At 41.6% G+C, this 12,930-nt stretch overlaps 1 protein-coding gene across 4 annotated transcripts in view; it reads left to right on the forward strand.

The window, feature by feature from the left end:
* Positions 1-12,930, forward strand: part of STK32A (serine/threonine kinase 32A) — a 92,780-nt gene that overhangs the window by 56,608 nt on the left and 23,242 nt on the right. For 3 of the 4 annotated variants that reach the window (XM_039836469.1, XM_039836472.1, XM_039836471.1), the window contains 2 exons: positions 1,666-1,703; positions 7,496-7,585. In XM_039836469.1, the coding sequence (XP_039692403.1) occupies positions 1,666-1,703; positions 7,496-7,585 (128 nt within the window). The remainder of the gene's footprint in view (positions 1-1,665; positions 1,704-7,495; positions 7,586-12,930) is intronic. The other variant, XM_039836470.1, reaches the window with a different exon arrangement.

Consider the following 12,930-nt stretch of genomic DNA (forward strand, 5'->3'; position numbering starts at 1 on the left):
GCAATGACTGCCTGGGTGATGAAGTATGCCATTAATCTAGAAACCGTCCCTGACATCAAAGAGTTCACAATCCAGTTGGAGAAAAGATAAACATAAGTGCGATAAATGTTATTATGAAATAAGTATACCCTGGAGAACACACAGGAGAGCCACTGACTCAGAATTGGAGAATCAGGGAAGGCTCCCTGCAGGAAGTGGCATCTGAGATATGAGCTAAGGGATAAATTGGTATTGTCTGGGTGCACAGGTGAGAGGGCTCTGATTCCAACAAAGAAATAGCAGAAGGTGGAGGGAGGCAGGGAGCATTCATGGGATTCCACGTCTTTCTATGTGGCTGGAGCACAGGAGCCAGATGATGAAAGGGCCTTTATGAGTGAGTTTGGACTTGATAATTCTTGTAATAATGGGACCCATCAAAGGCTTGGGGTAGAATCTGAAATACTGAGATATAAGACAGCCATAGAAACATGCAATTTGAAAACCCCTTACATTCGTATCTTTTCAGCAAATGGACCCTGCACCAGAGAAAAAATTGCCACAGCTTCAGATGATCACTTATGAATCCAGAATTAACTTTCGGAACCTAACAAACTAATTAAGATACTCAAAGCTCATGGGGCTTCCCATGCACTTGCATGTTGGGTGTGGCATGTGCCTGGTTCTCCTTGTAGGTAAAGGGATTGTTATTCATTAATATTTTCAAGGAAAGAGGACTCTGACAATCTCGGTCTGTCAAAGACGAAGGTCGTCTTATTCAAGGGACATAAAAGCCACTTGAGTAGCCTGAAAATGTGTTCCCAAAACCTATTTCAGAATTTCTTCCCTAATGGGTTCTGTGAATTCAGGTTGATGGGCGTTCATGGTACATTGGGCGGGGAGGGCAGGGGTGGGGGGACAGTAAAATCCTGAGAGTGGAGGAGCAAGGGCTGTTGTAAATGGCCAGGCTGTCCTCTGCCTGAGGAGTGCCGCTTCCAGTAACAGTTGTTTCAGGAGAAATTTGAAAACTCTCTAGATCATTCCCCTAAGGGTTCATCATCGAACTACTCCCTTCGTTGGATTTCTCCTACGGATTTGAGGATCTTACCAAAAGCAGGGAAGACTCGTGCAAATCTTCTGATAAACTACCCCAGGAATAATATTTGTTAAGTAACTAGAGAATTATAGCGTCATCCTAAAAAATATTCTAATCTCTGCAAGTTTAAAATATGATCACATTATAGACCTTTTCTTTTTATTGTATAGAGTGGTTATGTTCACTCCGGAGTTACACAGATGAAAATAATTAGTACTACTACCTCATGACAATTTAAATGCCCCATATGACCCTATGGAGTGATACTTACATGCTTAGACATCATATGCTATAGAAATAAGAGTCGGAGCTTTTGAATGAGAACTGTGTTCAGAACCTCATTCTTCCATTTATTAGCTCTAACCTTGGGCTAAGTTACCTAACCTCTTTAAGCCAGTTTTCTGATCTAGAAATTGGGGATGTTAATGGTAACTGTTGCACAGATTCACTGTGGGAACTGAATGAGATTAGGAGTGATGGGGGCGGGGCTAGTGTATTATTTCAACCCTGTGTTAGCATTTTCCCTTTCCCCCTTCAGTTCTGTTTGTTTGTTTTATTATGAGCAACTTTCTCTTTTCTTTTTACTCCCCTAGGGATATGAAACCTGACAATATTTTGCTTGATGAACATGGTAAGTAGATGATTTGTTTGCAACCACCATGACTTGCACGTAGAACAAAATCGATTATTCCCTGCAAAGGAGTATGACACGTGGAAGAGGTGTCGTGCTTGTTTCAGTTGAGTTTTGTAAGTGGGAGGGACAATATGGGGGAACTCTAGTATTTATAGCAGTGGCGTAGTGCACCAATACATCCTTAAATAACATTGAATTTACATAATGAGAAAGCCATTCTCTTTTCAATTTTCTTCCACTCCTATTGATTTCAAGAAAATGGCCACAGTTTTCTGGTGCTGGTTTGCCTTAATATCTTTATAACAATCATCTCCCTTTTCTCATTAAGACAGAACAGGCCTCAAGCTTAGAGCATTTGGCAGGCAATAGCATCTCCCTAGAAATTGGTGACACTATTTTGTTCTCACTGCCTCTACTTTTATGCTTTCCTTCTTAGGAGGCACAAAAGGTTTTACACTTGCAGAGGAGATATCACATTTTCTGTTCAAAGATCTTTCAGTTTTAAAAAGCAGTCAGTTTAAAGAAAAACATAAGGTAGATGATGGTATATGTGGTACCCAGCTGTGAACGTGATATAGGGATACAGCAAAAACCATGAAGGTGAAAAATGAATGTCTGAAATTCAAAAAACACTGATTAAAGATGTCCCATAGAACAAGCTTTTGCCAGCAATGATTAAATGTTTCTAATCTCTTCCTAATATTTAATGTGCATTTGGATTTATTGGTGCATCGGAGTGGACCTGTAGGACACGCGGCCTGCGAGTTATAAATGTTAGTGGCAATAAGATCCTTGTTTTTAGAAAGCTGCTAGATGAATCATAAATCTGCAAAGCTCCTTATTCATTTGACTTTAACAGAAGGGATTTGCAAGACGGACTGAAACTCCAAGTACCATCCATTGCTCATTATTTATTTACCCAGTCGCATTTTAAACCGATTTGCCAGCCCCCACCTGTGCTCCCAGGGCTAAGAAACACTTTTGCGTATGGCCTCTAATTTCAAAGCTCAGGGTCATAATTTATTTATAGACTGTCTAAAAAGATTTTTTCCACTTTCTTTCAATGCCTTATTTCTTCCTTCTCTTTACTGCTTCTGACATTTGGGAACGGATTCTCTGTATTTCAGAAATGTGAGCAATGGTGAGACTTAGCATGAAGGTGACTTTCACCAGCCATCCCTGCCTTAAATAGGAAGCGGATCTTCTCTCTCTGTGTTGTAAATAAACTCTATAGATTTTCGCAGTTGTGAAGAGGGCCTCCCCAAACCTGCAGAGGTCCCCTTTGCACAATTTAGAAAAGGGTGCTCTATCTGCCCACTGCAGCCTTACAAGGGTGCATGGCTGTCTGGCCAAGCAGAACCCAAGCTGAGGTTCTGTCCAACTTGCCCCGGTTTCTTTGTGTACAATATATTGCTCCTCCATTTCTTGAGGCCCTAAATGGAGACATATAGGTCTTAACAACCAAAACCTGTTCAAGATTTACTTTCCATTTCAGAGAACAGTGATTTTAATCTTGGAACTCAGATGTGGTTTTATCTTATTTTAACCATGAGTTCATCCTGTTCTCTCTCATTCAGCTTCTTTCTCCTCTTCATGGTCTTGTCAGCTTGGTGATGGTAGATTAGGAGAAAGGTTCAGAAATAAATTAATCCTCTAGTTTAACCACCCTTAGAAGCTACTAATACTGTAGTTAAGGGCACGGATTCTGCAGCCAGATTGCCTGAGTTCAAAACCCTATTCTCTTACTAACTCTGAGAGTGTCAACAGGTTCCCTAAACTTTTCTGCACCTTAGTTTCTTCGGGGATGAAAGGAGTACCTACTTCTAGAGTCACTGTAAAGACTGACATACTATATATAAGTGCTTGATTGCAGTGTCTGCCACAAGGAAACCACTCAGTAAAGTTAAATACCAGTATGAGCCCATGAGGCAGTAGGGCCTTCTCTCCTAGAGAAGCTTAGACGATTTCATCTTATTTTATGGGGCTTTGTCTGTATCAGATAGAGGGAGGAGACGCCGGGTATGTACCTGTCTTGAACTAGAGAATTAGTTTGATTCCAGAAGGAATACACCAAAGATTCTGAGTGTCTGTGTGTTAGGTCTTGTGTTTAAACAATTTTCTTGAACCCTAATTCTCAGGTAACTACAATGTCGATGCCCCATTCTGCTTTCCTTCGTGTGTGCAGGGAGCTAAACCCGCTTTTCAGGGTGTTTTATTCTTGGTGGGGTTGGGGCTCAGGGGCTTAGAGACTGTGAGCAGTCACCCAATTCGGCCTGCAGGACAGTCCCAACTGTAGCTCCTCTCTGTGTACGATTTACAGTGACCCCTTTCACTCTCGAGTTTTTGGGTTTGGACAATGAATTAAGATGGGGCTTTTCTGTAGTATGCTCCCATCCTGAACTCAGCTTGAGAGTCACTGCAGTTAATAAGAGAAGCATTGCTTTGGGAAGGAATGGATATTTGAATGGGATAGAAGCAAACAAACAAGATTGAGAGCTATTCTGTAAACATTGTCCTGAGATCTTCTGGTGAAAATAATTCTTTTTTGCGGGGGGGGATAATTTTTGAGGTTATTTACTTTTTTCTTATTCAGATTCTGAAAAACTAAGTCTTTTAGGCATTGTTCGGCAAGCATAATTAATCACTTTTCAATAAATCAATTCCTGGTAACCCATCATCCTGAGCTCATTGCCTAGAGCTGCTCTTGTGGGAATCTGCAGAACCAGAAATCAGTGCCTGCCTTTTGGAGGGTCTTCTGTTGTGATCTGCCATGTCTCACATTTGAAACCTTCATTTGCCCTCTCCATCCACATTTATAATATTTCACCCCTGATGGGCCATCCTATGTGCCTCTTACATGGAGATTTTTGCAGCTATGAAGGATGAGTGCCTATTTCTGATTTGCCTCCTATGCCCCTCCCTCTAAGTCACCTGTGTATACACCACATTGCTTATATTTCCATTCAGCGCCCCACTGAGCAGCAGGCAGAAACTTTGTTTTATTCTTACTGACTCATAATGGTTCATATTCGTCAGGAGAGTTTCATATTGAAAGGAGCTAAATCCTTTCAGAGAATGGAGAATCTGTCCATGGTATGAATGAAATTGCTTGTACATCAGAATTTGACTTTAAAAATGTTTTTAATTTAGAGCATACAGGCTACCGTTCTCCTCACATGTCTCACTCACTAGTTCAGAGCCCAAGAAGTCATTAGATCTTGGATGGCTCAAAATCAATTGTCCTGATATGTGTTTTCATATTCTACCAATGTAAGTACCCTGTCCAATTCTATCAATTCCAAAGTATCTAAAATTCTTGTATTTTTCTTAAACTGTCCAGTAAATAAATGCTGTAACCAGAGGAACAATACTGTCTGCCTGGTATCTCTGAGAAAATGACAATTATGACATCCTCTATAATTTAAGCTTCTTAATATCATCCCACGGGGTACAGAGAAAGACAAAAACACAGTCCAGGGGTGTGAGGAAGAACCAAGCCTGCTACCTTAACAGTTCCTCCCTTGCAGAGTCCCAAAATGTGCCTAAACATCAAGTGGGCAGCATCTTTAAATACACACACAGACACACACACACACACACTGTACTCTCTGTGACACTGGAGTTTCTGATCATGACAAACAGCAACAATTGAACACTTACTTCCTGCCAAATGCTGAGCTATCTTCCACCGTCCACCGTCATTATTTCGTTTGTTCTTTCCAACAACCTCATGAGAAGATTATCATCATCCCAAACTTCACAGAGAGAATATGTCACCTTCTTAAAGTAACACAGCCGAATATCTGACCCCAGAGAACAGGCTCTTAACCACAAAGTCTCTAGGCTCACTTATTTTGTATCAAACCTTTTTAACCACCAACCCAGTGCTTTGAGCATGACCCATGCAGAGAAAGTGAGAAAGGAAAAACTGAGCCCACCTATGTACTATGATAGGGTGAGTTATGGAAATCATCTGTTGGTACCACTCAGGCAGTAGAACCTCCACTTGCAGCTAGGTGAGTGCTGCTTTTACCTCATTAAAATGTCATCACATAAACAAACACAAAACACTTTTGGCACAAAACAAACCCTGGCAATAAAGGCAATGAGATTTATCTTTAGTAGCAGACTGGATGCTATCAAAGAGTAGATAGTGACATTTGGCAGGGGGAGAGTGGCCTGTGGGATGAGGAAGAAGAATCAGATGACATCCCCTCCAATTACAGCCACCTCTCATCAAGACCACAGCAACATGTAAATGGAAATGTCCACACGCAAGACCCTCTGAGTGCACATGAGTTTCCCGCCAACAGCTAACACAACGAATTGTCTGCCTGAGCTTCTGGTGCTGCCCGCTTCCTCCTCCTTGCTGTAAGGGCAAGAGCCCTGATGAGCTTTGCAGGGCCTGCTCCCTGCTGAACGGAAGTGTTAGACCCGCGCTCCAATGCCATGAATGTTAGAGCTGAAGGAGATTCTAGAGATCATCTAGTCCACCCATTCTTCCTTTTTCCTTTTTTTTTTAATAAAAACAAACTTAGGTTCAAAACAAGAATGGGCCTGAAAGTCTACAATGTATTAGGGGCAGAGTTCAGGGCAGGACGCAGTCTCCCAGGCTAGAACTCTTTATACAACTTCCTTATAAATAAAACTTGATGTTTTCCCCCTGCTTTCCTTTGATGAGATATTGTGTTAGGGATCGATAAGGGACAACCTGAACTATCAGACAAAAACTGCTAATGATATTTCAGAAAAACAAGGAGGAGAAGAGGACTCTTAGCAAAGAAATAGAGTAAGTCCTCACTTAACATTGATGGTAGTTTCTTGAAAACCACAACTTTGAGCACGGCAACATATAATAAAACCAATTTTACTCTAGGCTAATGGATATAAACAAGAGTTAAATTCCTACAGCATATTTCCGGTCACAAAACATCACCACACTTCTAAATAATGACCCGATATATTTCTAATACAAAACATTGAAATAAATGTGAGCTATACATACATTTAAGAAAGATTAATAAAAATAAGTAAGAATGATTTCCTAACCCGTTTAATCCAGTTCAGGAGTGTGCTGGCTGGAGCCTGCCCCAGCAGCTCGGGGTGCAGGGTGGGACAGGGCACCCTTCCACCCTTCCGCCCCACGGCCACTCACACACACCCACATTGACTGAGCGTGGGACAACGCAGACACGCCAGTTCACCTCACGTGCACATCTTCGGGATGTGGGAGGAAACCCCTGCAGACATGGGGAGAGGTATAAAATCCACACCGACAGGGGCCCCAGCTGGGAATCCATTTTTCTCGTCAACATTATAACAAAACAACATTGAATGAAACAACATTATTTGAGGACCTGCTGTGTCTGCATTCACATCTGCTTTGTAGCGACAGTGTTTGTCTCTTAGGAAAAAAAGATCCCATAAGAAACCCTTGGAAATTTGACATTTCAAATAACACTTGGCTGCTTCCCTCTCGATACGCACAGGTTATACCAACTTAAAAATGTTGCGGACAAAAATTGCTTCTTCGTCCCCAAAGTTAAAACTTTCTGAGGTTGAACTACAGATTTACAGAGACTCATCTTTGTATATCATATTCTGGCTGCTAGAGGGTTCCTGATTGACCATACTGGTCTTCAGGACAGAATAATTGAGCTTTCACTGCCAGCAACCCAAATGCATAGAAAAATTTACAGACGAAGCTCCAGATGCTTTCAGCGGGAAGCATGGTTGTGCCACTGGACTGAATGGACTTAACGCTCTCTGTGGTCCTTCTCTCCCGCCAGGGCATGTGCACATCACAGACTTCAACATCGCCGCGATGCTGCCCAAGGAGAGGCGGATCACCACCATGGCTGGCACCAAGCCTTACATGGGTATGGGCTTTGGGAATGGCTGTCATGACTAAGAGCAAGGCTTTTTGTTTTTCATTCCTGTAGATGCCATTTCTTAAGGGTCCACTCATCTGTAGGGACTTGCAGCAAAAAACGACAAGCCCCCCTCTGACTTTACCTGGGGAGCCTCTGATTTCATGGGTCTGAGGTGAGCCTCAGTTCTCCATTTAGCAAGCACCCCATCTGACCTTGACTCAAGGGGGAAACAGATTACATTTTGAAAACACTATTTGTTGAGTTATTTGGGACAGCTTCTACTCGCTTCCTAACAAAGTATATTAAAACACATCGACTAATGGCCTTTGTGTGCTTAGCATCAGGTGTGGGTGCCTCCGTAGTGAGCAAAACAGACAAGGTCTCCAGCCCATCGAGCTTACCCTCTAGTGAGATTTAAAAAAAAAAAAAAAAAAGAGCCAAATAGAGAAGATGCAGTAATAAGTAGGATGGTAATTAGCAACACAGCATTATTATAACCCTTATTGACATGATACTGCATTACATGCAGAGGACTATAAAGTTCACAAAGTACCTTCCAGTTATAATTTTAATTTTTATTTTATCACAACCATCCCATGAGTTCTCTTCTTTTTTAAAGATGAGGAACTGGGTTTTGCCTGAAAATTTAAAATTCACCCAGAGTGTAGTCAACTAGGTCTTACATTTCATTGTGTTAACAAATTAATACAAATCCTACGTTCTGTTGTTGGAGGCAGCCATCTCTGTGCAGACATCATTCTGGCATAAATAGCCCTAGCCTCGTGCACCCCCAGAAGTAAAAAGGGAGATCTGTTGCCCTTTGTGGGCATACACTATTCAGGAAGAGGGACTTCTTCCTTCCCTCGTCCTGCTACTCCTAAGATAGGTGAGTCAAATCTCAAGAGAAATATCTGTAAAGCCTGCAAGCGAGTGGGAAATGAGATGCCTGGTGTCATTTCTGCTTGATGTCTGCTTAGGCACTGGTCCCTGAGTTAACGGAGCTGAGCTGGCCATTGTGTGTTAATGAGTTTGGAGTCAAGACTTGCTGGGAACTACTCCAATAGGAGACAGAGATAGGCGGTGGTATGTGGGTGAGTGGGTGGGAGGAGGATTAGCCAGAGGATGTGGTCCAGCTCCAGTGCTCAGGGGATACAGCCTGGTAGGGGAGGAGGCTCCTGTCACCATGGCTTATTGGAGACACCACTAGTCCCAACAGGGCCCAACTATGTGATAATCTCCAGAAGTGACACCGAAACACGGAGTGGTGTGAATGCTGTTTTAGTAATTCTGCTGAGCAGTCCGGGTTGAGAACCTCTGCAGCCGACCATGAGCCCTGTCAGCTCTTAGAAACAACTAAGATGGATCGCCCCATGGCAAGGCGGGCGGGGGGCAGGCGGGGCATTTGTATTAGGATCCCTGTGCCTCCACTACTCCTCTCCCCGTGTTCTAAAACGAGTGCTACTTTCTCGGAAAAGAGAGGAGGTGTGTGAGAACCTGACTGTCGTCCATCCCCACACCAATGCGGCGGAATCTAGGCTAGTGACGTTGAGGAGCTTTGAATCAGATGTGATATTAGTTTTAAAGTTCACAGAACTGAATTTTAGCGTATCTAAACTAAATGTTTTAATAAGCGAAAGGCTCTAAAATTTATTAGGCAACAGAATGAGCTATCATCAAGTGAGCCCATACTCAGCAAACAAGGACGGCTGGACACTTACTGCACAGTTGTCAGCGGAGGAAAGAATTAAAATGACAGGCTTCCACCCGAGTTCGTTATGATGCTTAAAGCAGATGATGTTGCTGGTTAAACTGGTGGGATTAAATTGGGAGTGGAATGAATTGCACTGGCTAGATATGGTTAGAGTCATTCACAGGCAAAATATCTAAACTTGAAATCAAGGGCAAGGGCAATATCACTTTCTTTTACTATTTCATTCTCTTCCCCGTGTAACTGAGGAGAGAAAAGAACCCCTACATGTGGGGCCACCTCACCTTCCAAGAGAAAGAAATCCTCCATGGCAAAAATGAGACTCAAACAACTGCGAATTTCCTAGCTTCCAGTTATTGGCCGGGGGAACAAATCTTTGTCACTACTAAAATAATGGACGCGTATAATTCAGTCTATTTTCTGCCTAAGACCTACAGTCCTCAAATGATGAAAAGGACTATCCGCGCCTGCTGGTCTGATGAGTTAATTCCGCAGGTTTCCTGGGTTTCCATATTAAGGGCTATTTTCTGAAAGCCAAATCGGAAAATGTGCATCTGGGTTTTCTGGGCCTGGTTTCCATGGTGAGAGGAGTAAAGGGAGGCCACCTTTCTTTTCTCTCCCCAGTAATTTTAAATACAATATCCGTATAATTTAATTCACCTCAAAATTGGTATTTCTAGTCTTTTCACAATATCCAGAGCTTGAAAATTGGAATCTGGTCAAGTTTCTCTGTGCCTCTCCATCTTCACCCTTATAATTAACAATTACTAACACTTATTGAAAGCCTTTTGTGGACCAGACAATGTGTTAAATGTTTTACATTCATTTACTCATTTATTTGTTTCTCGACAACCCTGTAAAGCAGACTATAATTATCAGCATTTAACAATGAGGAGAATAAGAAGCTAAGTAATTTGCCTAAGATTACATGACTAGTAATTGAAAAAGCCAAGATTTAAATCAAGCTCTGACTTTAGAAAATCAAGCTTTTCCCTGAAAGAGAGATAGAGAATTTTTTTTAAATGTCATTTGTGGTTCTTAAATGATTAGAAGCCAACTTAGGTAGGCCAAACCGTTAGCAGTGTTTCTTGTTTCATTAAAAATTGAATATGTCTGTCATTGTTTATCTCTTTATCCAGAAGTCACCGCTGGCTTTGATTTTTGGCTGGGAGTCTTTCTAAGAGATACCATGCTTTCTCTTTTTAAAACTTATGTTCCCAATAATTTGTCAAAATCTACCTAACAGATATCCGCCAACACTCATTTGATAGCTTTCCTGTAAGATACTAATTAGCAATTAACCAGAAAGAAAAAAAAAATCTAGAAAGAACACTAGGATGCAATACTGAGTGAAGTTTATAGGGATATACGACATCTATTAAAATGAGATGCTGAGCATATGATGAAGGAGTTTCTTGGCTCTGGAAATGAGAAGACAAGCGGTCTGTCAGTTCTTACCCTCCTTCCGTTCACGATCTACTTTCGTGCTCCCTCCCATCACTCCAACCCTTCTTTCTCCCTACTCCGAGGTTTTTGTGAATGAACAGAAGCTAGATCACTTAGAGATTAACCAATGAAAACATTCTTCTCCAAATTAAAAAACAAATTCACTATAGAAAATGTGTAACATGCAGAAAGCAAAGGAAATATTCGATTAATCCCTCTACTTATAGGTATTTATGATTTCCTTGCAGAACATTTTATCTACACATGCAAACGCATAACGTTTTTTAAAAGTTGGGTCATACTGAATTTTTGTAACTTAAATTTATTTTTTAATGTAATCACAACAATAATGGGTATTGTATAGTGAGTATTTATTATATCCCAAGCACTTTAAGTTTTAACATTTATTGTATTATTAAATTCTCAAAATAATTCTATGAAATAGGTTTTTAGTATTATCCTGATTTCATAGTTTTAAAAAATCAAGACTAGAGAGAAAATGACATAATCATAATCATACAGCAAGTGACTGGTAGAGCACAAAGTTAAACCCAAGTCTGAAAACATATCTTGCCTAGAACACAGAGGGTGATGAAGATATAATGGCTGACAATTACTGAGCTCATTCTATGTGCCAAACACTGTTATAAGTACATGTATTATGTCTTTTAAACTAAATACAATTCTATGGGGCAAGTACTATTGTTATTCCCACTGGAGATGTATAGACTGAGAAATTAAGCTCCGCCCAAGAGGAAGCTATGGATATAGGCTTCAGGGTCTGATATCTGAGCCCTAACTCTTAACACTCTGCTGAGCTACCTGTGTCCAGTCCACAAACGCGCTTCAGCCAAAATTGAAACTGGCTTCTCCGACTCCAGACCCTGGGTCTTGACAACTAAAAGCACTTATTTTTTTCATGCTCATATATATAACTATAGTTTTTAATTGTCACATGCTACAGAACAGAGGGCTGCATGAAAATTTATCTAACCCATTCTTATGGTTGAACATTAGGTTGTTTCTCATTTTGAAATATACATTTGTGATAAAAATCCTGGTAGCAGAAATATGTCCTGCAACTTAATTATTTCCTTGTGATAAATTCCCAAATAATTCCTTGTCAAAGGGTATATAAATACATTTCCCTTCTGAAGGCTCACACTGATTTCTACTCATTTACTCTGGAAGCATCTGAGGCTATGCACTTCCTTGCATCCTCACCAGGACTGTATTATCATTATCTTAATCTTCGTGAAAAAGTAAGTGAAAATGGTATCTCATATGATATTAAAATTACATTTCTTTGACTTCTTTTGTAAATTCTTGTTCGTGTTCTTTGCCCATTTTCCATTAGGGTGCTAATACTTTCATCCTATTCTGTTGTTTCTCAATGATTATGTAAAAAATTCTTCTACTTCCAGTCAAGATGGCAGAGTAGGTAAACATTGTGCTCACCTCCTCCCATGACTGCATCAGTATTATAAATTATAGAACCACCACCCTTGAGAACCACCTGAAGTCTAGGTGGACAGAAGTCCCATAAGTAAAAATATAAAGAAGAAGTCACGTGGAGGCTGGCAGGAGGGATGGATATGCGAACGGGGCTGTCTGCACATGTGGCAGTTAAGAAGCAGGAGGGGTGTTTCGGCTGCAGAGGTCCCCGCTAAAGAGCCAGGGGTCCCGGCCCCACACTCAGTTCACCAGCCCAAGGCACTAGTGCCTGGAAAAGGAGTCCCCACAACAGCTGGCTGTGAGAAACAGCAGGGAGTCAGTCTGGGTGAGATGGCCACCAGCTGGAAACCCAAGTGTCATCTTAAAGGGCCCGTGCAGACTCGCTCCCTTGCAAACATCACCCTAAGCAAAGGGAGGGAAGCTCAAAAGGCACCAGGGCCATATAAGGAAGAACTGAATTGTTTGGCTTCAGGGCAAGGGCTGGAGGGGAGGCTTTCTTCGTCATTTTGTTCCTTTGTTGAGCCCTCCCCCACAGAGCCCAGGAGGCGCAGGCAGGCACCATGTCGGAGTCTCCATTAACCCAGTTAACACAGCTCTGGCCCCAGCCGGGTGATTCTCTGAGACCTGCTCCACCGAATTCATACTCCTGGCCAGAACCTCTTTCAGTAGCTAACCCACTCAAGGGGGCCAGCCTTAGCCTGTGCTGCAGACTTTCTCAAAATTTCTCAAAGGTCCACAAACC

The sequence above is a fragment of the Pteropus medius genome, unplaced genomic scaffold, assembly GCF_902729225.1.
Source record: "Pteropus medius unplaced genomic scaffold, Ma_sr-lr_union100, whole genome shotgun sequence".
Classification (NCBI taxonomy): domain Eukaryota; kingdom Metazoa; phylum Chordata; class Mammalia; order Chiroptera; family Pteropodidae; genus Pteropus; species Pteropus medius.